At 54.7% G+C, this 26,983-nt stretch overlaps 6 protein-coding genes across 6 annotated transcripts; 3 read left to right on the forward strand and 3 right to left on the reverse strand.

Annotated features, from left to right (window-relative positions):
* Positions 1-1,079: 1,079 nt before the first annotated feature.
* On the reverse strand, positions 1,080-3,339 carry ACO1O0_006579 (ankyrin repeat domain-containing protein; the record flags this gene model as incomplete). Its single annotated transcript, XM_083195965.1, has 2 exons — positions 1,080-3,075; positions 3,131-3,339. 2 exons carry the CDS (start codon positions 3,337-3,339, stop codon positions 1,080-1,082), a joined length of 2,205 nt encoding a protein of 734 aa, XP_083048981.1.
* A 2,506-nt stretch (positions 3,340-5,845) lies between these two features.
* Positions 5,846-7,652, reverse strand: ACO1O0_006580 (uncharacterized protein; the record flags this gene model as incomplete). Its single annotated transcript, XM_083195966.1, has 2 exons — positions 5,846-7,517; positions 7,579-7,652. 2 exons carry the CDS (start codon positions 7,650-7,652, stop codon positions 5,846-5,848), a joined length of 1,746 nt encoding a protein of 581 aa, XP_083048982.1.
* A 4,500-nt stretch (positions 7,653-12,152) lies between these two features.
* On the forward strand, positions 12,153-13,250 carry ACO1O0_006581 (uncharacterized protein; the record flags this gene model as incomplete). Its single annotated transcript, XM_083195967.1, has 3 exons — positions 12,153-12,626; positions 12,711-13,097; positions 13,194-13,250. The coding sequence occupies 3 exons, from the start codon at positions 12,153-12,155 to the stop codon at positions 13,248-13,250; spliced, it is 918 nt and encodes a 305-aa protein (XP_083048983.1).
* A 1,105-nt stretch (positions 13,251-14,355) lies between these two features.
* Positions 14,356-14,664, forward strand: ACO1O0_006582 (uncharacterized protein; the record flags this gene model as incomplete). The annotated part of the gene is made up of 2 exons (XM_083195968.1): positions 14,356-14,360; positions 14,472-14,664. 2 exons carry the CDS (start codon positions 14,356-14,358, stop codon positions 14,662-14,664), a joined length of 198 nt encoding a protein of 65 aa, XP_083048984.1.
* Positions 14,665-22,143: 7,479 nt separating this feature from the next.
* On the reverse strand, positions 22,144-23,847 carry ACO1O0_006583 (FAD-binding oxidoreductase; the record flags this gene model as incomplete). Its single annotated transcript, XM_083195969.1, has 3 exons — positions 22,144-23,250; positions 23,308-23,652; positions 23,767-23,847. The coding sequence occupies 3 exons, from the start codon at positions 23,845-23,847 to the stop codon at positions 22,144-22,146; spliced, it is 1,533 nt and encodes a 510-aa protein (XP_083048985.1).
* Positions 23,848-25,319: 1,472 nt separating this feature from the next.
* Positions 25,320-26,750, forward strand: ACO1O0_006584 (uncharacterized protein; the record flags this gene model as incomplete). Its single annotated transcript, XM_083195970.1, has 3 exons — positions 25,320-25,935; positions 26,010-26,195; positions 26,284-26,750. 3 exons carry the CDS (start codon positions 25,320-25,322, stop codon positions 26,748-26,750), a joined length of 1,269 nt encoding a protein of 422 aa, XP_083048986.1.
* Between the last annotated feature and the right edge of the window lie 233 nt (positions 26,751-26,983).

A 26,983-nucleotide genomic window follows, 5' to 3' on the forward strand; every position in this document is an offset into this window, starting at 1 on the left:
CTTCATTATGGTATCCCCTTCAAGCCAGACACCTAGATAATATATGTTCCTAGTGCGCCAACTGCCAGTGTGCCAACTGCCAGCCCCCCTCTTCAGGCCTCTTCTTAAACGATTTCCGTTAACCAACACTTGAGACTACCATATAATGCCAGAGACCACCATTCGGATCAGTACCTATCGTACGAGAAAATAATACGTAAAAAGCCGATATTAAAATTGCCTATAATAAGGACGCCAACTCTGAACCTGTAGAATAGATATCTAGCCCAGCATATGCGGTCGTTCTATTATACTAGCCTATTCTGCTGATGAGTAGGTTAGAGATCCTTTCGAAGGCCTTTCTCCTACCTAGTTTGCTTCTTATGCCCTATTATGGGACGGGTTCCTGCGGAATATATATAGTACTACTCCGTAGTTAGGTACACAGATAACTGCAAAGCCACGATGGGATGTAGTACCAGTAGTATATGTATGTAGCAGTAAGGTGGGGCAGATCACTGCATGATCCCCTGGCTACCAGCTGATCCCAAGATTTCATTCGTCCCCGTCTATCACGGCCGTCTTAGCAGTCAACGAACTCCCATTGTGGTATACAGGCATTTCAGCCTCTACTCTAGGCACCAGTCTTCCCATTAGCTCTATATACTATAATACACCATATTACTCCTGCATCCCCATGTCGTGTACGCCAGATGGACCCCTTGTCACGGCTTGTCGTGGCTGCTGGGGTAAGGTTTCATGCCTGGTCCATGTTGCCGCTTTGCTGTCGTCAAAAGTTCTCCCACAAAGTGTCAGGAGGTGACGTGGCCCTGTCAATGCAACGCAAAAGAAAAGTGTTGGATTTGCATCCGTCTCTTTGATGTCTATTTCCCCGTGATATTCTATCCACACCCCCACCCATTGTATCCAAACATTTCAATCAAAGGCAGTGCGAACTCCGGGTATCATGACTGCCTCCTCAAAATCATCGCCATCTATAACGCCCCTGTTCTATCAATAAAAGATCCCAAGATGTCTAGTCCTGAACGCCTTGCCCACGTCATCACCCATCCCTTCCCACCTCGTCCCTGCCACACCCTCTAGACCCCCCACTCGTCCAGAATGGTCGGCTCCTGCACCGCGTGACCCTTGCCGCTGAGGTGAGCCCGGCAGGCCTCGTAGTGGCAGTACTCGACCGGCACGTCGTCCCTGCACGTGGCCATCTTGACGTCCGTCAGCGCAAGGAGGCTCCTCCCCGCGGCGTCGCGGGCGTGGACGTTGGCGCCCCGGTCGAGGAGGGTCTTGACCGCGAGCTTGCGGCCGCACCGCACGGCGATGTGCAGGGCCGTCTCGCCGGCGCGGTTGCGGGCGTGGATGTTGGCGCCGCTGTTCAGGAGGAGATCCAGGATCTCGGGCCCGGTCTTGTAGTCGTCGTCTTCGGGGAGCTCTGCGCAGAACGCCATGAGCGGGGTGTTGCCGTAGGAGTCGTAGTGGTTGGTGTCAACGCCGGCTACCAAGAGTCCCTCAAGAAGGGAGAGGCGGAGCCGAAGCTTATCCACGGAAGAGTCGAGAAGCTCTTCAGCAGTCTTGCCCTTCTTCTTCTTCTGCCGCCCTTGCAGATGGGGGGACGATGGGTTGCTCTTGTCGATGACACTTTTCTGGCTGAGCGAGGCCATTGCCAGACAATGCAGTCCGTTGCGCCCGTCTTCATCTTCGAGGCTAGGGTTGTTGGCCGACGCCTCGCGGATGAGTTTGAGGAGGCCGCTGATCTTCAGGAATGAAAGCGAACTCTCAGAGTCTCCGGTCGCGCTCGCTTCGCCGTTAAACGTGGGCGAGTCAACATCCATCGAGCCCGTCGGCGCGCTCAGCTCAGTAGGCACTGGGTTAATGCCGAACGCATCCCTCGAAAAGCGAGCGATGCCCCCGTAGCGCTGCAGGATGAACTGTAGCAAGGAGTCCGAGATCTTGGCGGACAGGAGCATGTGGAAAAAGGTGCGACCGTAGTGATCACAGGCAGTAATGTCGAACCTTTGTGCTCGAGCATAAATGACCAGGAGATCCAGAAGCTGGCAGAGAGTATTCGCATTCGAGTCCTGGAACCATGAGTCGCCGAGGACGTGAAGGAATGTCTGCCCGGCGCTGTTCCTGGCATTGAGGATGAACGCGCAACGCTGGGATTGGACGGCGTGGATCACCATGGCCCCAGACCCTCGGGCGGCCAGAAAATGAAGCAGGGTGTTGCCAAAGGCGTCGCGAACCTCCGTGCCAGCAGGGATGACGCTGTTGGCGATGAGATCCATCCCGAGAGGACTGGGCCCTCTAGGCGTTGCCCACAGGCAATCGGGGGCCTCGTCCTGTGCGTGGCACATGCACCACCGCTTCTGGTGCTCGTCAGACTCTGGGAAGCAGGGATACTGGTGCTCGAGGTGTAGGTCCATGCTGAGAAGGTCACCGGGGAGCGGAAAAGGACGGGTGTGGAAGACAGCAGGGGCATCGGGGTCGATGACCCAGGTGGGCTCGACCATCATGGTCTCTGACATGGGAGACATGCCCATCTGGTGCTGGCTAGTCGGGGCGGTGTAGCGCTTGACGAGCTTCTTGACAGACTGGATATAAACATCGGAGTAGCCGTCCAGCATGCGGTGGAAGGAACCGGTTGTCTGGTCGGTCGATGTAGACAGGCCTGTTGGTGCACGCAGCAAGCTTGAGCCGAGGCTCGCGCCGCCAATGCCATCTGAGACGGAGCGGAAATGGGTACCCGTGTAGTTCCCTGGCGTCTGGGGAGCAGATGTACCGTGGTACGGGCTTGATGGATACTGCCCGACAGGGGAATTTGACCAAGGGGGCACCTCGAGCGTGGCGGATTGAGAGTCTAGCTCTTGCTTGATGGGTGTCGCGCCACCCGGGGAGAAGGGCGGAGGAGCGGAATACGAATGAGTGCGGGAGTGTGGAGAGGCCCAGGGCCGGGCGGAGGTTCTCGTTGGAGATCGAGCGAGCTGCTCGCAGCGTCGGAGCATGTCGCTCTCGCTGCGGGGCTTGAGCCATCGGGGTTCTTTGTCGAGGAGCGCGTTGAGCTTCTTGTTGGCTGAGTCCTTGCTATACCAGATGTCAGAACAGGCAGAGACAGTGCTGGGGCAGGCGCTCTACTCACCCGGGCATGGAGTCGTTGGGCCTAGGATGATGAACCACTTCGAGGATCTTGTCGATGCTGAGGGTGGTGTAGAGGTAGAGGCGGCACATCTTGCGCTGGCTCGAATTGGTCCATAGCGGCGGGCGGCCGGTCTGGATCCCGGTAGTCGAAGCCGGCGAGGGCGACGAGTTCGGGATCAACAGCCTCGATGGAGAACGCTGGTCCATCATTGTCGCGGTCGTCTAGGTGTTATTGGTATGGAGCGATGGTCTGTGTCATGGAGGATTGGCTTGATGAGAACCGATGATGTCGCTCCCCGCATCAATCAATGATATCGGACACAATCCGACCAGGGCTTCCATGGCTGCGACGGGGCCTCAAATGGTTTTTAAGGGACGTATGATGTTTGTGGGATGGAGGAACCCGCTGGCGGAGAGGGCCGGTGCTGGGCCATGATGCCACACGAATGGTGTTGGTCTGTCGGCCTCTTCTCTGCTAGGGAGGCGGTGCGCCTGGGTTGCAGGGGTCCAAGGCACCCTCTGTGGCAGGGCCAATGGCGATGCGATACCACAGACGCAAACCATTGTTGCGGATGCCCGTTGTCAGCATTACCAGCTGCGCCTCATCCCACACTTGCGATCGTGAGTGGCACACACTGGAAGGCATGAGCGTCTGTTGAGCCGCATCGGTTAGCAACATTCCCCGGGAGGAAGCGATGGGCTAAACAAGCGCGACTCCATCTCTCGAGCTAGACATTATCGCGAGTTTCCCTGCGGCGCTCGAGTTGGCCAAGCTCTCGAACATGTTTCTTCCGGACTCCAGCCCCTCACCTCATCAGTAGCTCTTGACCGACCCCTGCATAGAAAATGGACAAATCACTGAGCTATGGTCACGCTCTGCGAAATCTCTGATGAAGACCGGGCCTCCGGCCAGCGGCCGCGTTGGCGATTTCCGAGCTTTCGGGTCAGGCTGTATTGCGTCGTCATACCGCAGAGCAGGCTTTGGGCAGGAGTTGTGGCTCGTGTCCATGTGTGGTGGTGAAGGTGTGGTATGGTGAGTGCTGGCCGGAGGACCAAAAGAGCTTAGAGGAGTGGCTGTCCCGTCTCTTGCAACGGGAGGTTGTGGCGTGAACCCCACAGCCACACCAGGCTCTCACCAAGGATATTTCCTGCTCCCCACCTCCAAGGCCTCGACTCTACTCTTCTCTCCTTGTTATCCGAGCCCAATAAATCTGAATACTATGGTTGGTTAAGAAGGATTGGAGAAACAGCACGCCCTTGTGGCACAGGCCCCGAGGCCGTCCGTAGACCGACTGCCTGACGGAATGCCTTTTTGTTTCTCGGCTGCCATAGGCCAGAAGCGAGGCAGCCTTATCCCGTCTATCGGGTCTGGTGAGACGATTCAGGGAGCGAGCATACTTACATAGTAGTCCAAACCCAAGCGAGAAAATCTCTCCAATGGAACGTGCAGAACCACCGCGCCAGATCGTGATTCGGGGTCAAGACTCAACAGCTCAAGCAGCCAGATCCTGCCAATGCAATGTTGACGTCGTGAACAGGGGCGGGCATCTCGGAAAAGAAAGGCCCCTGGCCCTTGGCACTCACTGCTTCAGCCCCAGCCACAGGCACCGCCTCAACTCCCCTCTCTAAACTGAACCATTTTGAGCTTTATGGAGGCAGCCAATGTCCTGATCCCTCACTATGGGGGAATACTGTTTTCCTCTTTCATGATGACGGCAACAGAGAAAAGCTTGCCCCCGCCTAGCTAGTAACCTTCTAAGCTTAAGCTTGCAGACAAAATCCCGACTCCATTCCCCGATTTGGGAAGCACAGTAAACACACACTGCGAATGTGGCGGCTGGTGATCACTGTGCCCGGTGGACCAACATGGTTCGTTCGTCCCAACATCTCTCCATCCCCTTTCCCACTGCCCGGCACGACCCCCGACCGCATCACCCGCCACCGGGCAAGCATTTCGCAGTCCTACCGTCGCCGCTGCCACAAAGTGCGAGTACCTCGTACAGTTCTCCAAGAACCCCCCTTCCCCCCCCGGGGGGCCCAATGTCTCGGGGCGATCTGCCGCTCTTTGCCGCGCGCAGGCTTAGCCGCCAGGATCCACGTCAGCACCAAACCATATGGGCGTTGCTAGATTCCTTGTCGCTTACCAAGCGCGCTGAAATAGCTCCTCCAGAGCTGACCGTCGCCGTTGCATTCAAAGAGGGGGGACGTTGTGGCCAAGCGGCCATTCATTTAGCCAAACGCGGCATGAACCGTTTACTCAAGCGGTTCATCCTTCCTTCAGGGTCCTCTCCCAAGCAAGCCGCGGCGGGAAGATTGACGCGCTCGATAATCGTCAGCTTTGGTGCTGTGTCAGATCCTCTCTCGAATGGGGTGGGCGAAGTCGCCTTCCATCTATTTCTGCGAGTCACCATGTGAATAGGTAGCTCTCAGCTTCCTCACGTCATTATCACCAGCATGATCCACGCGGCACTTCTAAGGATCCAACAATAAGTTTGAACATTGATGTTATGAGATACACTATGAAGAGTTGCATTACCAATACCGCTGTATCCCCAATTTAGTATTTCCGCCGCCTATGCTAAATCCAGATTATCCTCCATAGTAGGTCGTGACATCTATCGAGGTCTGTTCCCAATACTCTTTAATGTCTTTTTTTTTTTATCTTCAGCTTTTTCTATGCGTTGAGCGTTCCTCAAATCATTATTCTCGTCACCTCTTAGATCAGGAGAGCGGCGAAACCAGCAGCGGCGAAGGCCATCTCGAGACCACCGCCGACACGGCCAGCGGCGCCCGTGGGGATGGTCGGGGGGGTGGTAGGGGTAGGGACGACGGTGGGGATGGGGATGGAGGTGGTAAAGGTGGAGGGGTTGCCAGGGGTAGGGCACCCGGGCTCGCCAGGCACACAGGCGGTCTCCTCAGGAGGAGGAGGCGCCTCGGAGGTAGGCTCGGGGGTGGGGGGGCAGTTGGGCCCTCCGGGCACACAGGCGGTCTCCTCAGGAGGAGGAGGCGCCTCGGAGGTGGGCTCGGGGGTGGGGGGGCAGCCGGGCTCTCCGGGCACGCAAGCAGTCTCCTCGGGAGGAGGAGGCGCCTCGGAGGTGGGCTCGGGAGCAGGAGGGCATCCGGGCTCGCCGGGCACGCAAGGAGTCTCCTCAGGAGGGGGCACCTCGGTAGTGGGCTCCGGAGCAGGAGGCTCGCCGGGCTCAGTGACAGTCTCCTCGGGAGGAGGGGGTGCCTCAGAGCTGGGCTCAGGAGTAGGGGGGCAGCCAGGCTCACCAGGCACGCAAGGGGTCTCCTCAGGAGGGGGCACCTCGGTGGTAGGGGCAGGGGCCTCAGTCGTGGGCTCCGGGGCGGGCTCAGTGACAGTCTCCTCAGGAGGCGGCGGCTCGCTGGTGACAGGGCAGACGGTGGTGGTCAGGGGGATGGTCTCAGTGATGGTGGTAGGGGTACCAGGGCAGTCAGGCACATCAGGGGGGCACGAGGTCTTAGTGATGCAGGTCGTTGTCCAGATGGTGGAGGTGGTCCACTCGGTGGTCGTAGGCTCGGGAGGAGGAGTGGTGACAGTGGGTAAGGCCGAGGACTCGTCTTCGGTCTTGGTGACGGTCGTCGTGGGCTCGGGCTCCTCGGGGGTAGTGGTGATGGGCGCAGGCTCCTCGGGGGTGGTGGTGATGGGCGCAGGCTCCTCGGGGGTGGTGGTGGGCGCGGGCTCCTCGGGGGTGGTGGTAGGCTCCGGCTCCGGCTCGGTGATGGGGCAGACCGTGGTGGTGACGGGGATGGTCTGCGTGATGGTGGTGACAGTGCCGCCGCCAGGGCAGTCGGGGACATCAGGCGGGCACGAGGTCTGGGTGATGCAGGTCGTGGTCCAGATGGTGGAGGTCGTCCACTCCGTGGTGGTGCCGGGCTCCGGAGTGGTAGGCTCGGGGGTGGTGCTGGGCACCTCCGATTCGGAATACTGAGACGTGGTGGTCTCGGGCACGGGAGGAGTGGTAGTGGGGGTTGGGCTGCAGTGGTGGTCGCTGCAGTCGGTGGTGGTGATGGTGGTATAGTCGGTCTCAATCTCAGTGCAGGTGGTGCATCCAGGCTCAGTCGGAGCAGGAGTGGTCTGCTGCTCCTCCGTGGTGGTGCAAGGAGTCGAGGGCTCTCCAGTCTCCTCCTCAGATGTGGTCACAGGAGCGGGTTCCGTGGTGGCACAAGGAGTGGTAGAGGGCTCATGGGTCGCCGTGTAGGTGATGCATGAGCAGGCAGAGGAGACTGCACCAACATCTTTGTCGCAGTTCGCGAACTCTGTGGGGATAGCCTCGGGGGCAGTGGTGGTTCCGGAGAGGAACTCGAAGCAGAACTCCTCGCCGAGCTCGGCGAACCGGTCGTCAATGAGGTTGCGGTAGCAGCCACTAACAGGCAACAGTCAGTTACAGGTGCCCTGAGGATAGGGTCATGATGGAGGGACCATACTCTGACTCGCATTCTGGCCATTCCCAGGCCGTGGTTAGTCCAGCCGCCGCGGCGAGGACCAGGAAAGACTTCATGGTGAGAGGATGGGCGTCTAGAGAAACGAATGACCAGACAGCAGACAACTAGAAAAGAAAAGAGGGAAAGGGGAAGACGGGGAGTATTAAAGGCAGAGAGACGCTTCCTTTTCGAGCGAGTGCAGAAGAGCCAAGCACGAGAGTTGTGAAACACAGCGAAGGCCGCGGGGGGGGCCTTTGATGACGACTTTATAACCAGTCAACTCTAGGCGCGACGACCAAGGACAGCCAGGCCCACCGGGTGGTCCATTGACTCCATTGACTGGATGATCGAGATGGCCCGACCAGCGGCGGCTGCAGCTGTGGTCGGATCATGGTCCATGGATGGAGGCTCTTTGGCCGTGTGTCAAGAGTCAACTGTCAACAGTGGAGTCGTGGACAGTAAGGTACAGTGGACGGTACTTGATACGAGCAGGTCTTGTGGGCGGTCTGAAAATAGGCCCGGCGTTTGGAACGGGCGGCAGCCAAGGCCCGTGATTGGTTGCCAGTGCTGCCCATTGGCTGCAGGCGCGCGCTGGCAGCCGCCACCCACTAGTGCCCGTCGCCCTTTTGGGGCTCTCGAGAGCGCTCCAAGCCCTCTAGATCATCTGGGCCTACATTCTGAGCTGGAGCTCTGGTTGCCGCTGGACTGCCGCCAGCCACCGGTGGAAGGAACACTGAAACATCGAGGCCTTCTGCCCCCTCTGCCCCTCTGCCCTCTGCAGACCGCGTCGTATCATCGCTGCCCGACCCCTCCCCTCCTGAGTCGCCATAGCGACCCCGACGGGAATATGGATGCTGGGCGGCTGGCTGCCGTCAACTGTGGTTGCACCACAGCCAATTGTTGACTGTCGATCTTCAGGAACGAGCCGCATCTGGCCACCTGTTACACGCCCTGTCGCTTTTGTCCATCAAACCCATCCTCTTTTGACAGTGTTCCCATTTCCAGCTCGGGCTCCCAGGCCATCCCGAAGGCCCAGATGAGCGCTCATCCCATTCCTGTGCTACGAAGGCTGAGCAGCGGGCAGCCGCCCTGCATGCGCAGCGTTTTGTTGCGGGAACAAAACCACAAAACGGACGAGATGGGGAATATTACGGCGCACATCGGGTTGGCCATGCACGGGCTCGTGTTGCGCTCCCACTGCAGCACTGCCCAGGTCGCATTCCCGCTGTTGCGGCCTGGGCTGAGCATGCACGATCAGGGAACATTGAAGACATTGCACACGTCTGCCAGTGCCTGCCCTGTGCGGTTGTGGCACGTTGCAACCCCCAAGTCCCCTAACGTGGGCCCCTCTGGGCTTCTCTAGCCTCTGCCATGCCTTGGTTGCTTGGCCTCCAAAGTTCCATGGGCTCGGATCTGGCGGACCAATGCCACGGAAGCGTAATGGTGACGTCGAGTTCGTATTCTTGCGGTGGGCTTGTGGACGAGATCGTGAGATCCAGTGCTGTTTGTTGGCAGAACGTTGGCAGGACGAACAACAAACAGGTTTGTTGCGGGAAACGGTGCAGGGTCCTGGTGGGGGTTGACGGTTGCTGACGGAGCACAGACGGTCATCGAAGTGACCAGTCTGAATGCCGATGATCCGGCCCCTCTCGCCGAGATTCCTTTCGGGCCCGTGGAGCCTCGGGTCGGGAAAATTCCTCCATCCCGTAATACTATGTACGATTGTGCTCGTATGTATTACGCAGTATATTACTCCCAGTTTCCTATCCAACACCCGTCCGTGGCTCAATAGATCCACGCATCTGTCCGTCCGTGTTGTTTGATTCCCATGGGAAATTCCCCGATATCCGATATCCGACAAGAAAAGAAGAAATGAGACAAGACAAATTCGCCTATCAGTGGCGGTCAAGAGTGATACGAGATTAACGGAGCTTGTCGACTCATGCCAAGGTCGATATTACGAGTACTGACCTGACCGAAAATAGCATGGGAATTAAACTCTGTGTTACCGCACAACATTTTACCACAAATTCCAATGTTGGCTGAAGTTTCTGCACCGTCGTGTTCTACAGCAGACAGTGGCATGATCTGACATCTTTCTGCACGGAACCGAGTTTCGTCCTGTGTTGCGTGTGGCTGGACCGTACTTGCACACACGTCCCCAGGGTAGCCGATGCAGGTTAGCTGCATACTGCACATCGGCTAGTCCATGTCTTATGCTGGAATACGAGAACCAAGGCTCATGCGCTGGATGCACGGTATTGGCCGGCCAAGTTTGCAGATCTTCCTGTAACGCTGGAATCGTCAGCAATTGGTCCAGCTGGATAGTTGGGCATAAATGTCCAGCTCCAATGCCATGGCACTAAGGGCAAGGCGAGGGAGAATTCGACAGAGCGGAGGTGAACAGCGATGGGGACATTTGTCATGATAAAACCGAAAATGTTTTCCGTTGCAGTTGATGTTTATTTTCTTTTAAACGTTGAGCCGTTGTTTCTGAGACAACCCCGTCCTACAACAGCCTTGTCTCCATGTGCTAGGGCTCGTATCCTAGGCCGCAAAGATGATAAGTCATCCTGTGGACGCCACCGAATTATGCACGTAGAGCCTTCGGGTCTCCCGCTTTACTTTACCGAACAAAAAGCCCTCGGGTATAAGGACCTGGGCTTGGCTGTGGGATTCTTCCCATTCGAATCTCGACGCTGATCGACGTCCTTGCCGGTCACACGAGGCAACGAAAATACGGGTGGCGGGCTGTGGGTTCGTACTCCCGGAGTTCCCACGGCATTCTGAGCTACTTGAGCCATCTGGTGAAGTAGTAGATTTTACTTCTCATGCTTGGAGAGACGGAGACGAGGCAGAGATGTAACCGTCTGAAAGAAAGGTCGACGGGCTCGAGCCGCGAATGGCCGCTTTGATAAACCGCGTGCACGCCACTATCGTTGCGCGACGACTAATAGAGAGCGGAGACGCCCTATTATTCAGCGCATTTCTGGGTAAAGCCTAGCCTGTGCGAAGCTGCGAAAGGAGAATGACGCACTCCATCAGAAGACAACAGTGCTGAAAGATCCCTGGGCGCAAACCTCAGCATCTATCTGGGTGCTTGAAGACAGATGAGGAGGGCCGGTAGACCTACTCGGAGCCCCCGAATATCTGGAAATCTCTTCCTAATTCTGGAAGTTGAACATTTCTCCGTCTATACGGACTTTGGTGGGGTAGGGTTGTCCAGATCGGGCAGTTCAAGAGCGGGACGTTGTACAGTTGCGCCTTGCTTATAACGGATGAACTCTGCAACCACCTATTGACAGAGAGCCAGTAAATTATTCTTTTCATACGAACAGACGGATGTCCCACACAGCTCCCAAAACAGAGGCTCGCAAGTATTATCCATCCACTCGATGCAATTCTGTGGCGAAACCAAGCCTCCACGAGCCATGTCCCCCCCTCCCCGAATTCAAAGAGGTACCAACACAAGATAAGGACGCCAGGTCCCTCCGCGTCTTCCTGGGCCGCACGCTTCGCAAATATATAAACACAAACCACACACGAAGAGCTAAAATTTATTACTAACTCAGTAGAAGCATATTGTTTCCGGAAACCAGTTGTCTCATTGAGTGCTAATGAGTGCGAAATAGCTAAGGGTTGAACGTGTCAACTAATGCTGAATGCATCAAAGTGAAACCACCAGCACTGAGATAACTTTAGGCCCCACCTATCTCAATGTCTCCTCTCTAGAAATCACCTCCAACTCTCCATAACTAGATCTCCCAATGTGGAGGCTGGGCATTGTCCAATCTGGTGATTCCCGCCATGATACGCTTGTTGAGGGCACTCTTTTCATCACGCGCCTTCACTCTGGAATCCTCAACGAGTGCCCCCATGGCCCGCAACTCGTAAACCCACGTGCGCCTCGTTTGCCCATATCGATGGATGCGACCAACTGCTAGTTCCTCCCAGGATGAATTCTCGCAGGGACCACAGCGAATCAAAACGTTGGCGCTCTGGATGTTCAATCCCCGTACCACAGCGGCCCGACTAGCCAGCAAAATGCGACAACCACGAGCGTTGGTAAACTGCTCCAGGCTCTGAGCTCTCTCCGCCGAATCAAGACGCCCATCGTACCGGAAGGTTGGGATAGGGATGAGGCGGCTCTCGTCAGTCAAACCAATGGCCAGAATGTCCAGGAAATAGACGTTTTCATCGACGATAAGAAAGACTGAATCTTGCTCGATATCTCGTTGACGCTCCACCACGTCAATGGCAATATCGACACGCGGAGAACTCCAGGTTTCCTCCACCTCTATCCCACATGTCTTTTCTCTCTCGTCTACATCTCACTCGGCCCGCCGCCCCTCCACGTTTCTCATATCAGTTCTTTCAAATTCTTTTGATTATACTCTATCAACATCCTCTTCATTAGCGGAAAACTCTCTGCTATTGCCTACATATAGCTCTCCTCGCCCTGCCGCTAACCGCGTTTTCAATTTCTGGTACTCACCCCGTAGCAAATGAAATTATTCTCCTGCTAACATTTTTACTTAAGTCTCGATCCATTATTCCCACCGACAGGTGCGACTCAGATGGCGTCGAGCTCATCGACTGCACCAACCGCCGATGATGCGATACCTTGGACAATGACCAAGGGCGCCAACGCCGAAATCGCCAGGAGGTCCAATGGCGAGCAGATGGGGATCGAGGCAATGGGAAGAAATCACTTTCAGCACGTTCATCTTTGGGCACTGCCCGATTCTGAGCTCAGGAAGAACAGCCGTGTCAACTCATACGACGCCAATTTCGACCTCCCAAACGACCTGGGGTCCTGTCCCAAAATCGCGTCAGGCAACGAACTCATCTCCAATTTGGAGACTAAAGAGTACCTGGAGGTTGGACTGATCATTGGCACAAACCCCAAGGAGTTCATGGTAACGGGGAAATCTCGCAACAAAGAGGTGGAGACAGAGCGAAAAGAAAGAGGCATCATGCCCCGCCATGCGAGCGCCCTGAGAGTCTTCATCCCGGTCACAGAATACAATACTCGCCAGGCCAAGTTATATGTGGGGTGTCATCTTACCAATGGCCGGATGTTTCCTCGCACGGCTACGTTTGCACAGGTCTTCTTCTACCCGGAATTCTAGCAGGACATCGGTTCGAACAAGACAAAGAAAACCATGGATGCAGAGATATCCAAAGCATGCCGTTTCCACGCTGCCATGAACAAAGAAGACGAAGAAATCCCCCCTGTTTCCAGCACATCAAATTCACCTGCCCAGTCAAGTGATGACTATCCACTTCAAGTCATCCTTGAACCACCAGAGATGCTGATCCACCAGCTCGAGACGCGATGCCGTCTGTTGATCAAGAACCAGGAAGTGGAAATGGCCGATAATGTGATCAATGCAATTGAGAACACCCTGCTTCGCCTCAAGCTTGCCTCCCATCCCTCAACGAAGGTCACAGCAGATTTCATGCTCTATGAGAAGCTTGTAAGCGAGCAGGATGCAGATGAACTGATCAAGGAGCTCAAGGTATGTAAGACCTTTACTTTTGGGCACCGCCTTACATTTTCTTCCTGAATACTAACCCGATTTCTCAGGTTTCCTTTCCAAACAGCATATTTCCAGACAGAAAGACTGTCAAAGCAATTCACAGTATCCTCTGTTCCGACCAGGGAGGTGTGAAGCTGGGCCACTATCTGCCCAAAACTTCTCTGGGGTATTTCCTCGCCCATTGTGCACGATCTAATATTACATCTTCCAACTTTTCGCCCATGGCCTTACGTTATGAGGTGAAGACACGCATCGAGGAAGCCAGGTTTTACGTTGAGCATATGAAACCACACTTGTAGTTGGAACAGTCGGTTTCTGGGGGTCCGGGTGGTCTGGCTCGGTATACTCGCCAGGAGATGCTACTTCTGGGTCGTTGGTAGGTAGGGGATTCTTTCTCATTCTCGCACTTTTTCTTTCAAGGAGTACTATAAATTGAGGACTTTCCTTCCATTTGGGAAAGTATGGGAAGTCAGCAAAGTGTGCCTGTTACCGTTGAAATGGTAAACTGCAAATCACAGGATGCTTACCTAGGGGACCTATGGGAGAGCCCCTCATGAATGACGACAATCGCTGCAAACGAGGTAACCGTAATGTGATTGACATCTGATGTGTTCAGTAGAATTTGTTTGAAACTGACTAATGCGAAGTCGTCTTGCTCGTTGTCCGTTCACCCAACCAATTCTGAAATCGCCACACTGGTGGAGCCACGCTCGTAGCCCTACTAACTAGTTGAGCCCGTTGCTCATATAATAGACGGGTAGAAGCACCCTTATGGTCAGAACAGAAACGGCCGATCACTGATAAGCTTCTCGCAGTGTAAATGTCTCAATCGCCCTAGTTATGCAAAAACGAGTTAAAGAAAACTCTCGCTCTTATTGTCCGGGCAGGATTGCCTCGTGGGCCGCGGATTAACGTGCGTCACTTTCCACGCCGTTCAAATCAGCATCAGCCCAGAGGAATTCGTCTCACTAGCCACCTTTCACGGCGCCCTTCTCGACGAACCCAATCGTCCACCTAGCCCGAATACTATAACACCACTATGGGAAAGTCCGTGCGATCTAAACGCCCACAAGACGCGAACTACCGGTTCCATCGACGTTTTCTGAGACAATAACATCCGTCGAGCCGTCAGACTCCAGAGCTCCTTCGTCGGACGTACAACACAGGCGGCTACTGTTAGCACTGGTAACAATACATCAATATCTGCCGCAGACAATCCCATCTAAGCCCCGCAGAAATGCCGTCTCCCCTGTCTCGTTATAGCAGTCATTCAAGACAGCTTATCCCTTGCATTGCTATGATCATTCGTGCGTACTACTATCAATTTTCCGTCCAATTTCAATAATTCATGAGCTATCCCAAGACCTGGTTTGAGTGGTATGAAACAAGCTTGCGGGAGGCCGGCTACAAGCTGCGGGAGGCCGGCTACAAGCTGCGGGAGGCCGACTACAAGCTGCGGGAGGCCGACTACAAGCTGCGGGGGGCCGACTTATATCTTGCCGTGCCGTGCCGTGTCTGCAAGGAGCTGGAAACTATTATTGACTGAGGCACTAAATCCTAGGCATCGCTTTTAGTTCATTGGAAAGAAGGAAAAGGGTGGCCTTTCAGCAAGTCAACTGGCATATTTATACCCTCCTACGATATTTTATCGTTTCCTAGGAAGACCTAGAAGTATCGTCAACGTAACCTAAGACACCTCGATGCTACGCCCTTTCTTCTTTGGGTTTTAGCCAACCATGAAAAATGACAATCCTGGATTCGAACCCTGTGACGAGCTTGCAGCCCATTTAGAGCTCCTAGACGGCGAGCTTAGAGATGAGAACGATGCTGATCTCAGTTCGGCCCCTATCTTCACTGAGAATGCGCGCCAGAGTGGTCTCAGGGCGGTTGATTGCTGGAACAGAGGGGAAACCACCAAGAAGGCGGCGCCGTTCAGTCAATTCGGCCTCATTGCTGGAGAGGTCGGTAGAAGTACGCCAGGAACAGGAGACCGTCGCGTATTCCAAAACATTGCAGCGCCGTCTAGCATTTTCATCTGCGGAAGCCAGGGATCTGGCAAGAGCCATACGCTGAGCTGTTTGCTTGAGAATTGCTTAGTGCCTTGTGTGGCCAACGTACTTCCAAGACCCCTCACTGGCATCGTTTTTCATTACGATAGGTTCATTTCCGACACAGGTGGCTCTCCCTGCGAGGCCGCTTATCTATCATCCCACTCTGGAGTTTCTGTGAGGGTCCTATGTGCGCCAACAAACACTGTTCAGATCAAGGTACGTGGACATTGCGGTATCGGGGCACAAGCTAAGCTAACACACTGATGGTAGCGTATCTATGAAAAGGTCCCCAATGTGCATATCGAAGAACTCATGATCGAAGAAACCGACCTCAATACGCAACGGATGCTAGACCTGATGGCAGTGAGCTCCATAAAAAGCGATGGCATGCCGCTTTATCTTCACGTTATCACTCGGATACTGAGAGAAATGCGAATCGAGCAACAGCGGTCCCAAACGCCTTTCAATTATAGAAAGTTCAAAGAAATGATCCAACAAGAGCAGACATTGAAGGAAGGGCAACTTGCCCCTCTCCAACAACGGTTGGAGACTCTAGAGAGCTTCATGGTCAAGACGCAGGCAGCGACCTGTGACATTCTGAAAGGCAAGCCGAAATCAGGCACCGCATCGAAGAAACCAAAAAGGAATAAGAAGGGAACCCAGTGGGGGCCTACGGTACGTCTCATGGTACCTACAAGTCCGACGGTCTACTAAAGTTTGAGTCATAGGCAGGTCAGCTTACGGTCGTGGATCTTTCATGTCCTTGTGTAACCGCGGAAACCGCATGCTCACTCTTCAACATATGCCTCAATCTGTTCCTTGAACAGAGTACGGATGTGGGGCGTGTTGTAGCCCTTGACGAAGCGCACAAATACATGACGGACAATGCAGAGTCCCAGACATTGACGGAGTCCCTTCTCTCAGCCATTCGCCTGCAGAGGCATTTAGGCGCTCGCGTCTTCATCTCAACTCAAGAGCCTACTATATCGCCCCGCCTACTCGATCTGTGTTCGGTCACTATTGCGCATCGCTTCACTTCTCCAGAGTGGATGAAGGTGCTGAGAAAACATCTTGCGGGCGTGTCGCACCAAGCTGCGGCGCGACGAAAAAGATTTCCAAGTGCCTCCAATGAGCTAGAACCAGGTCCGGAAGAGCTAGGAGCACCAATCTTTCCCGAGTCTAAAAGTCTTGACACCGAAACGGAAACATTTTCAAGAATTGTCACTTTAAAGACAGGCGAAGCTCTTCTTTTCGCACCGAGCGCCATAATAAATGTGGAAGAACATTGCGACGTCTCCGAGCAGGTCACTCCTGAGAGCCGGGGCAGCGCTAAAGGGGGCATCTCGGACACAATAGGGATCACCAAGCTTGGCCATGGTATCCTCAAAGTCCGTGTTCGAAGGCGGATAACTGAGGATGGTGGTCAGAGTGTCATGGCACGCTGAAGGGAACCCAGATAATTAGCTAGCCTTCACGTAGTCAACTTTTGTCTTCTCTGAACTGAATTATCAACAAGCTTATCATATCTTCAAGAGGATTAAATTGTGACATCTACCTGTCAAAATCCAAGCCTAGACCTTTCCTCCTGGTGTCCTTTGCTACACAGCAAATAGCATCCAAAGTATTTGAATAAACAGTATAAATATGGTATTAGGCACGAGAACAGGGAAGGTTAATCTGATAGGCGAGGTTTGGACGACTTCTGTTAACTGTTAGTTGAGTCCCCTATGTAAAAACGCAGATGCTGGGAAGGATTACGCGTACGTATATTATACAGGCGAGTCTCTGGAACGCGATGGGATAGTCACCGGTTATGACCAGCTTCATAGAGGGTTACACTCGACCAAATGACCATAACAAGAAGCGAGTGGACTCAGTCGATGGGACGGATAGTAGAAAAAGAAGGTGAGGCGTACGTAGACGCGAGGAGGTAATAGGAGGAAACGCGTGGTGGCAACGAGAGGCGACGCGTAGAGGATATGAGGAGAGGCGCGTATGAGACTCAGACGGGGTACTCATAGGTCATGAGGGGAGATTCACAAAGGCAATGACAAGATACATGAGGGAGACAGTAGATGACGAGAGAAGGCACGGAGGAATGGAAAAGAGGGAGAGAAGGGTGAGACAAAGGGGAGAGGAGGTGAATTTATAGTCTGGGGGCCGGACGTAGACGGTGGAGACAATTGGAGAAAGAGCAAGAGCGACATAGACCTTGCAGTAGGCGAAAGAAGGTGACGTAGCACGTAAATAGTATACGGCGCATGACCATCGACTGCGGGGATAATAATAAGTAAAAAAACATACATAACCACTCATAGTCTAGTAAATATATTACTGGTGACTCTGAATAACGCAGTTGCGTAGAGGCGGAGTAAGACGTGGAGAGTCCTTACCGCGACTCATTGCAAAGAGCAGGAAAAAACAAACACCAGAAGGCATAATATTCACATAATGTTTTCAATACATGGGTAATAGCCAACTGCTGAACTCTATTATCCACCGCTTATCTCACCGTATCAAGCTCTCGTCATAAACTACTCACCGCCCTAGCTAGGTACCATATATTTTGCATCATTTCCATTGGCTCTTCTCTCAGCACACACTCTTTCCCCACGATCTACCATTCACAAGTCCCAAAAAACCGTCACGACAATCAGCCAGACCGCTGAGGCCAAAGTTTCATCGTGATGTCAAACATTCAGCTCATTAACCTTGGCTACTACGGCAAAAGAATTGAAGACGGCATTGCAAACAACAAGGGGAAGAGGGACAGCGCGTCGGGGGGTTCGAATAGCAGAAGGCCCATCAGCTATCGCATTGAAAAACACCATAAAGGTAGATCAAGACGCTATTCAAAACACCCTGTTTGCTTACAACAGCGGCGGGCAACAGTTTGCGATGGACACTGAGGCACAGCTCAGTAGCATTCGCAACCACATTTCAAAAACAAGAGCTGGCCCGCTATCCGATGGTCAAATTCGAAAGCTGGTAGGGACCATCTCGCCCGGCCTTGCTAAGTTCCGCCGCCTTACTCGGGTAGACTCCTTTGCTAGCGACGTGGACAGTAAGTTTTCATTTGACCCGGCCGCCTCGTTTGACTTCACTAACTTAGAGCGCTTAGACTTAGTATCCGGAAAAAATTCTGTCCGTAAGAGTTCTCGAATCGCCGCGCTTGGTGAGCCGATCGATTATAATGTCGACAATATGTTCGACAATAAGTTTGGACAGGACCAGGAGAAAAGCCAAGGGACAGAGGGCATGGGTGAGACGGGGGAGACCGCAACAAGGGGCCAAGGGGATGGCGTACCAACCTTTGAGAATGGGTCAATCTTTGGCCCGGGACAACCAGCTTCAGCAACATGAACACTAGCAGCGTCTTCGCTCAGGGGGAAGTCGTTCGAATAGAAATTGCAGCAGCTATTGCTTATATTCTAAATATTTAAGCATACTTTATGTTCATGATAGCAGTATAGTATTCTAAAGCTAGATAACATATTCAGAGATTATATATTCAGAGTATATTATATTATATATTCAGAGTATATGATGTAGCATATCAAGAGTATATTATACAGTATATTAAGGGTATATTATATAGCATATTAAGGGTATATTATGTAGCATATTAAGGGTATATTATACAGCATATTAAGGGTATATTATATAGCATATTAACGGAATATTATATAGCATATGATACGAGTGATCTAGTCGGATCCTCGATCCAGCAAGTGAAGCTGGTCTGGATAGACCGTCTAAACAGATGGTCTGATTCTAATGTGTTAATTGATTGACTAGCACGCCTCCCATCTGCCTGAGCTATGATATCATCTGATCTGTCTGCGCCGCCTGCGCCACGTGGCCTAGCCACCTTCGGTCCATCTATCGCAACACATATTCAATGTGTGGCCTCTAAGAAGACAATCGATCTAAGCTCCGGTGATCCGCATCGTGCCATAATAATACTCGTAGCTAGATGAGAAATACTAGCGTGCTTTCTCGACTATACCAGGGAACGGGGATCATTTTCAGTTCAAATGTTATCAGAGCTATTATTGAATCGAGGTAAAACGTAATCCTATACTTGTGAGATTTATGCAAGATCTCCTCGATGAAGGGATGTTTCTCCCAGTTGAGACCAAAGAAGAAGCTGTATCCGCTTTTTGACACCTAAAATAGCCTAAAACAAGGGACATGAGTTGTTACAGGACCCATGTTTTTATCGAGACGTAGTTCGCTGGGGAAGACTGTGTGGCCTTGTGGCTTGCCACAAACATCTCGGAGAAGCTGGCGCCAGACCATCAGTCTAATTTCCGCTGGCAATCTGTTCTTTGGCCTGGTGGTTATTTGGGGGTCATCGGCATCATGAGTTTTCTTTTGTCTCTTAGGATCTGGGGGCTATACAAATATGTGAGCATGCTTACACGAGAGTTCTCCGGGCGTGTCAGATTATACTTACCCCTATAGGGTCTTTCATTGCGATAGATGGAAGTTTTGCTGGATAGAGCGCAAAGTTCGATAACCTGGACGTAGCCTTTGGGGATGAGCTGTCCGGAGAATGAGAGAGGAGAGGAGAGCCAGGTGATGGGGCGCGCGAGGAAATGTGAAGATTGGGAGAGAGAAATGAGAAAGTAGAATTGGCAATTTCATATCTCACCTCTCACCATACTTCCTGAAGCTTCCATAACCCTCACCGCCTCTTCATTGGGTGCTCTGGGGTGTACGACACGTATGAAATCACAGGTGGGTGCGAAATGGCAGCCAGTTGCAGTGCGACAGGCCGTTGCAGTGCGACAAGCCCGGCACCCACTCAAGGTAATCCCTTGACTTCAAATAATAAGAAACATTTTCTTGCTGCTCAGAATTCACTTCCTTATTTCTCCTCTACTCTCTGTGCTATCTCAGACCTGACTCGCCGTCCACTCATTCGGCCCCCCCTGCTCTGCCCATTTGGCCCTCCTATTTGCCCAGGCGTACGGCACCATGACTACAGACAATATCGACGGTCTCCGGCAGCTCCCAGACCAGCACACGGCTGGGGTATTTGACATTTTTCCCCCAACCGGAATATATGCTGAAGAATAGAGATGGGATGTGCAGCAGGCTTTGGACAAGAAGCCGGAATGCCAGCTTGCTTCCCGACCCCAGAACTTGGTAAGCTAGCCCTTGAGTATGAACGGAGCAAAATGCTTACCTGCAATTTAGGAGAGAAGAGTAAAACATGAGTGGAGGAAAGGAACAGTTGCTGGGTGGTCCAGGGTGACTGGATCCCTGGAAGCTGCAGTCTTGCTTCGAGTGTTGACCCATTGACTTTAGATATTGTGGTCAGCCAGTCCAGCTCCACATCTGTTCTGCCACTGGCGTGAATTTGAGCCTTTTGGTTCTGTCGTCGGCTCTGGTGACCCTGGGCTGGTCCTGTCGCTAGACACCGATGGAAAAGGTTGCCGGACCTTTGAAACCCGTCTCGCCTAGCAACTGCCTGGATGTTTTGTCTTTCCCAAAAGCATTTAAGGTACTTGCTCCAGCCGGTCCAGCTGACTGTCCCTCTTCCCCGTGTTGTTTGCAATTCCGTCTTCAGCTCTTTGGCCCCAGTCGCGAGGTTGATGAGCTGAATATTTGCGAACTCCTCTGCCACTGGGGATGTCGAAACGGTGAGCCGGTGTGCATCGCTTGGGTTGCTGGTGGTGGCATAAATGGCTGAGGGTTCCGGGGCGTCTTGTGGTCTTGTCGGGGTCCAGAGATGCTGGGATTACCATGAGCCGCCGAGGGGATTTGAGGCGTGAATAGTATTGCATTTGTTGCATGGAAGATGGCTAGACAGGAAGTTGAATGCTTCACCGTGGCCAAAACAGGGCCGAGATGTAGCAGGGTTGATGCCTCCCTGTTGACTGCTCGAGTACGCGGTGAGGCTAGACCCCAGAAACTCGTGGCCTTTTTATGGTAATTCAAGGCTCGAATGTCGTTGCTACTCGCCAAGACACCCATGACACAGACAGAGTCAGGGCGACGTCGGCGATGTGGTCCAGGGGTAAGATTTGGAGTCTTCTGTGGGATGGGTTCACGGTTTTTGTTTCAGTCAAAAGAACAAGACCCGAGAGCAGAGAGATGCCAGGGGTCAGGTGGAGGACTCGTGTAATGAGAAGATTGGGATTGATCCTACATGAACATTGGAGAAGACGTGGTCCTTATACCTACCTGCAAAGTTTCTCGGAATCTCCACACATGGCTGATCATTTGCTTTAATGACTAGCATTCGAGTTGCTTCTGCAGGTGTGCTTCGGTGAAGATGTTGTTTGCGCGGATGTGGCAGGCAGCTTGTCAAACAAACAACCGTGTAGGTGCATTAGGCCGCCTGAGGCGGGAAGCTCGTGAAATTGACCGCGTTTGCATAATTTAAAAATCATACGTGTTAAACGAGGGGCTTCTTACTGTACTCGACTCATTGTCTTATTGGGTCTATATCATCTTCAATTGTCTTCGTAGTATACTCGTTGTGTTCAATTGCTGTGAAGGGTCCTTGTTGTATCCTGCGCTTCTTTCCGTGTTTGCGCCGTGTGGTTTGCCATACAGCATGGGTTGCGTCTTGACACCGAATTTGTATTGGTTGATGTCGTTTTGCATCCCAATCCGCGTTTATGTTTCGATGTTTGCCAAAATCTCCAACAACCTAGGCCAACCAGGTAGCAGTAGCAAAAAGTCAAGCCCGAGACCCCACCAATGAATGTAGCTGTTTGTAAACAAATCGGGTAATCGCATTCTAGCTTGTGATTGAAACCCATCGATTGATGGGAGGGGGGCGTCCAGTAAGGATGACCAATACAAGCACTTGGAGTCGTCCACCACCGCGTTTTCAAAATGCAAGATGGCGCAGCAATGACAAATTGATTACCATGTTTTCCATCAGTCAAAGATGAAACATGTCTACTATATACTAGTCTAAGCCAGATAATTTACATGCAGGCACAAACACCCGCTTAGTTGACGCGGCTGACCTTCCACCCGCCAGGGACACGGTACTGGAAGAAGCCCTTGGGGTCGTACTTGGCGGCGGTGCGGCGGAGGAAGTCGACGTTGTCCTTGCCGTAGGACTTGATGACGTCCTGCTCGGCGTTGGCGTAGTTCATGTAGACGTAGGTCGAGTGTCCCGGCTGGGAGGCCGAGAAGGCGCGGATCTCCTCGACGGCGGCGCCGAGCTTCTGCTGGACGATGCCGTCGAAGCCGGCGTCCTGGGGCAGCAGCGTGCCGCGGACCTCGAAGAGGATCGAGTCGGCGGGCAGGTTCTTGTCGTGGCCGAGGATGTTGGTGCCCGCGGTGACGCCCTGGGGCTTCTTGGGCATGGGCTGGAAGACGAAGTTGACCGACACGGGGACGCCGTCGGCCAGCAGGCCCTGCGACGTGGCGAGGAAGACGTCGGCGACCTTGTTCATGACGGCCTTGCTGACCTGCAGGGTCAGGGTGAAGGAGACGTAGTGCGAGCCGCCAACGTCGGCGATGGAGCCGGCGATCTTGCTGAGGGGCTGCTTGGCGCGCGAGTCGCGGATCAGGGGCATCTCGTTCCAGGGCGCCATGGCGGGCGACGCCTCGTTGCCGTCGGTACTGACGACCATGGCCATGATGGCGAGGCTGCCGGCGTCGTTGCGCAGGACGACAAACTCGTGGTCGGGGCTGCCGGAGCTCTTGGTGCCGTAGGCGACAAACTGGTCGATGACGGTGTCGAGGCTGTCCCAGGGGGTGAAGACGAGACCGCCGTAGGCGCCCTCGGGGTTGATGGTGAAGGTGCGCAGGTCGAAGCGGGTGACGACGCCCAGGTTGCTGCCGCCGCCCTTGAGGGCCTTGAACAGGTCCTTGTTCTTCTTGGCGGTGGCCTCGACGATGGATCCGTCGGCCAGGACCACCTCGTAGCCCACGACGTTGTCGCACGACAGACCCCATTGCTGGGCGTGGTAAGAAGCGCCGCCGGAGACGAGCAGTCCACCGACACCGACGTGGCCAGAGCGGCCGCCGGTGACGGAGAGGTTGTAGGGCTCGAGGAAGCTAATGACATCGCCCCAGCGGGCAGCAGGACGGATGCGAGCGACGGTCTGCTACTGTTTAGAGGGGCCAAGATTCGAGGGCCGGGGGGGGGGGCTTAGACTCACCTTGGTCAGCTTGCTCTTGCCCTCCCACTTGGCCTTGGCCGTGCTGGACACCTCGACCTTGTTGAAGTTGCTCAGGTCAATGGTGACGCCGCGGTGGACGGCATTGTTGTCAAAGTCGCTGTGGCCACCGGAGCGGATGGCAACGTCCCAGTCGCCAGAGCCGGTGACGCCGCCCAGGGCCTTGACGACGACCGACACATCCTTGGTGGACTCGGGCTGGACAATGCAGTAGGGGCGCAGGCGGCGGTTCTCAGACGAGTAGTAGGTCGAGACGCTCTCGTTGTACGCCTGGTCAGCGGGGAAGGTGACGATGTCGTCCAGGCCAGCGCTGAGGAGGGCATCACACTGGGGTCGCAATTGTCAGCTGGGGATCAGAGGAGGGGGATCAGAGGAGGGGGGTCGGAGGAGATCCCAATCGCCGGCCGCTAGGAAGAAGCAGAGTGAGACAGAGCAACGTACACCCTTGAACCCAGACTGGGCGGCCACCAGGGCAGGGAGCCCGATGGAGGCCACAGCACCAATGATACGCGCAGAGACCATGATTTCTGACAAAACGATGGAACAGCAGGTGAACAAGTGACTTGGTGAGAGACAGTTGAGAAAGCCAATTGGGAAAAGAGCGTGGGCATCAGTTCATAAAGAAGCGCGCCGGGTGGAGGAGATAGTAATACGGCGACTTCGGCCTCTGCCACGACCCCGTCGTCGTCGATAATGCGGCCATTTACCTGCATCGGGAGTCAGGGCATGCATGTTGGCTGACTTGGCTCCATGCCGGCTCCAGATTGCTGGCTCGGTCTCGCTCTCTGCCTCCAACGTTCCAATGTTCCATCGTTCCAACGTTCCAATGTCCCACGTCCCCCAATTTCGCCCCCGCTTCCAAGAACCCTAAGGACCCAAGGACCAAGAACCCAGAACCCAAGGCTTGCCAAGATCCTCGGGTGGCTCACTGGGGCTCCGGAACCGACGGCCTCACAACCCGAATCCCTGTCAGGGGCCCAGTGGACGGTGGGCGCCGGGCGGCGAAACGGGGCTCGGATAGTCTCGATTAGCCTGTATGATCAGTCGTAGGGATGTTTCTCGGATCGTCTGGGGGTGGATACGACCAGTCGTCGTGCTACTATTTGGCTCATATTTCTGCGAGCCGAGATCTGAGACTCCCACCGTCCCTATTGCTCCTTTCGAGCTCATGCACAGCTGCAGTGCTGCACACACATGGCCGCTGCCGTGAAACACGAACCAGGAACAAGGCTCACCCACAGCCCCAGACTCGTGGAATTTGCCATGCCACGCCTCCTTGGCAAATCCCCTGCGGCGGGACTTTTTTACAGCCTCGGTGCACGCTTCAGCGCTTTCGGGCAAAGCGAGCAGCGTCAGCAGCGTCGAGCAGCACCCTTGCACCCAGGACCTGCATGCTGCGTCTAGCCCAGCTGGGCAACTGTGCCAGCGCCCAGCCTATTGAGGCCTGTCCCTCCGCCGGCCTCCGCTCTCCTCCGCTGAGACATGCAGCAGACCATCGTCTCCAGCGACACTTGCTAGCATGATGGTGCTGACGGGTGGCGTATGTAAGAAGTTAATTGCTGCAGAGTCTGCAGCGTGCAGAGGCCTGCGCTGGAGCCGACGGGACTGTGCGGTGGAGGGCCAGAACGGGCCATTACCAGCTATTACCATGCTCTGGCCCCCAGACCCCAGAAAGGAAGTCCTCCTTGTCCTTCCGCGCCCTCGGTCTAGTGTTTGAAGGGGATTTCTCTTATTTCTCCCCCCTGCCCTCGAACGTGGCCGAGACTCACGCCGGGAAAATCTTTTGTTGTCTTGTCCGTATAACTCGATGCTCCCTCCTCCTCACCCCCACCGACCAGCCTTCGCAAGGGTTTGCGCGCCTGACCCAACGACTGGCTCCTCAGTCGTTCGATTTCTAAGACTTGATAGAAGAGTGGGCTCTCCCGCCCGAGGATCTAGGGGTCGCTGCGTGCCGCGACTCCCGTGAGTTCCGTTCTCCACCAATCTCTGGCGCCATGGCCTGGTCGCCAGAAGACGTGTCAGTTCTCGTCCACGCATCGATATGGGCGGTAAGTAGCACCCGGATTCCCGTTCACCTAGGGGGGCAAAGTAGGAGGGCGGGAGGTGAGGGGGAAGAGAGGGATCATTCCGTGGCAACTGTACTGATCGTCGCCGTGTCTGAGCAGCTCTTCGCCGTCGCAACCGTCTTCATCAGCCTCCGCTTCTACAGCCGCCTGCGCCAGTCCGGCGTCGGGCTCAAGGCCGACGACTGGGTCCTCCTGGCGGGATGGATCTTCGTCCTGCTGGCCTCGGGCAACATGTCGTGGCTCGTCGTCACCTTCATGGCCCCCAAGGGCACGCTCAAGATCACCCTCGCCCGCGTCCACCATAACCTGCAGACCATCGCCCTGGGCGTCACCAAGACGTCCTTCGGCATCACCCTTCTGCGCCTCATGCCGGGGGGCTGGGAGGCCAAGCTCATCTGGGGGCTCATCATCACGATGAACCTGCAGTTCGCGGTGCACATCATCGCCTCGTGGCAGGCCATCTGCGGCGCCGACGACCCGGGGCACATTGGCTCCAAGTGCTGGAATCTGGACCAGTCGGTGACCTTTACCGTCTTCAGTGCTGGTGAGTCTCGAGTCTTGTCGACCATCTGCAGGTCGAAACCAAGGAGCTTTTGGAACTGACAGGGGGGGAAACAGTCTACTCGGCAGTCTGCGACTTTGTCCTCGCCCTCCTCCCGTGGAAGATGATCTTCAACCTGCAGATGAAGCAGTCCGAGCGGTTGAGCATCGCCCTGGCCCTGAGCATGGGTGTCGTCGCCGGCATCACGGGCATCATGAAGGCCTACTACGGGTACAAGCTGCTCGACGTCAGATCCACGCACTGTATGCATATCAACCCCAACTGCCCCCGATCCCGGGATCCCCCTCCCCCCTGCCGTCAATGCTAGTATTAACTCACATGTGCCCGCAGACCTGTATAACCAGGCCGTGTACTGGATCTGGTCCATGGCCGAGCCCAACGTGACCATCATCTCGGCGTCCATCCCCGTCCTGCGCGGCTTCGTCCGCAACGTACGCAACCGCTCCAACCCGTCCTACCCGGGCGCCGCGAGCGGGCCCTACGCCCGAACGGGAGACAGCAGCTCCAAGTTCTACAACCGCAGCACCGTCACCGCCCAGCGCGGCGAGCCCAAGGACGACCTCGACGGCGGCAGCGACAGCAGCATCCTGGGGCGTGACGCCCAGCGCGGGGACGGGATGGTCAGCGGAGGAGGAGGGGGGGGAGGGGGGGGGATCACGTGGACGACCGAGGTCAGCGTCGAGTACGAGCCCAGACCGGTGACGGCGAGGAGGGACGCAAAGGATGCGGTGCACGTAGATGAGTTTGAGATGGGGCGCATACGCCGTGGGAGCGACAGCGCTGGCGGGTCACGATGACCCGGGGGAGGGGAATACTACTACCAAGGACAAAAGGCCGGGGCGGAGGCAAAGGATAGAGATAGGTAATGGCAGGAGTAACGGCAAAAATGATACCAACTTTTTCTTTTCGCGAATGCGAGAATTGCGCATGTGACTGGGCACGAGGATGTGTGCTGATATAATAAGGCCGTGTTGGGGAAGATGGTTCGCAAATTTGTCCCCACAGCGTCCGCGCCTAGCTCATCGAACGC

This window comes from Amphichorda felina (genome assembly GCF_050947745.1).
Source record: "Amphichorda felina strain 45539 chromosome Unknown scaffold_6, whole genome shotgun sequence".
NCBI lineage: Eukaryota > Fungi > Ascomycota > Sordariomycetes > Hypocreales > Bionectriaceae > Amphichorda > Amphichorda felina.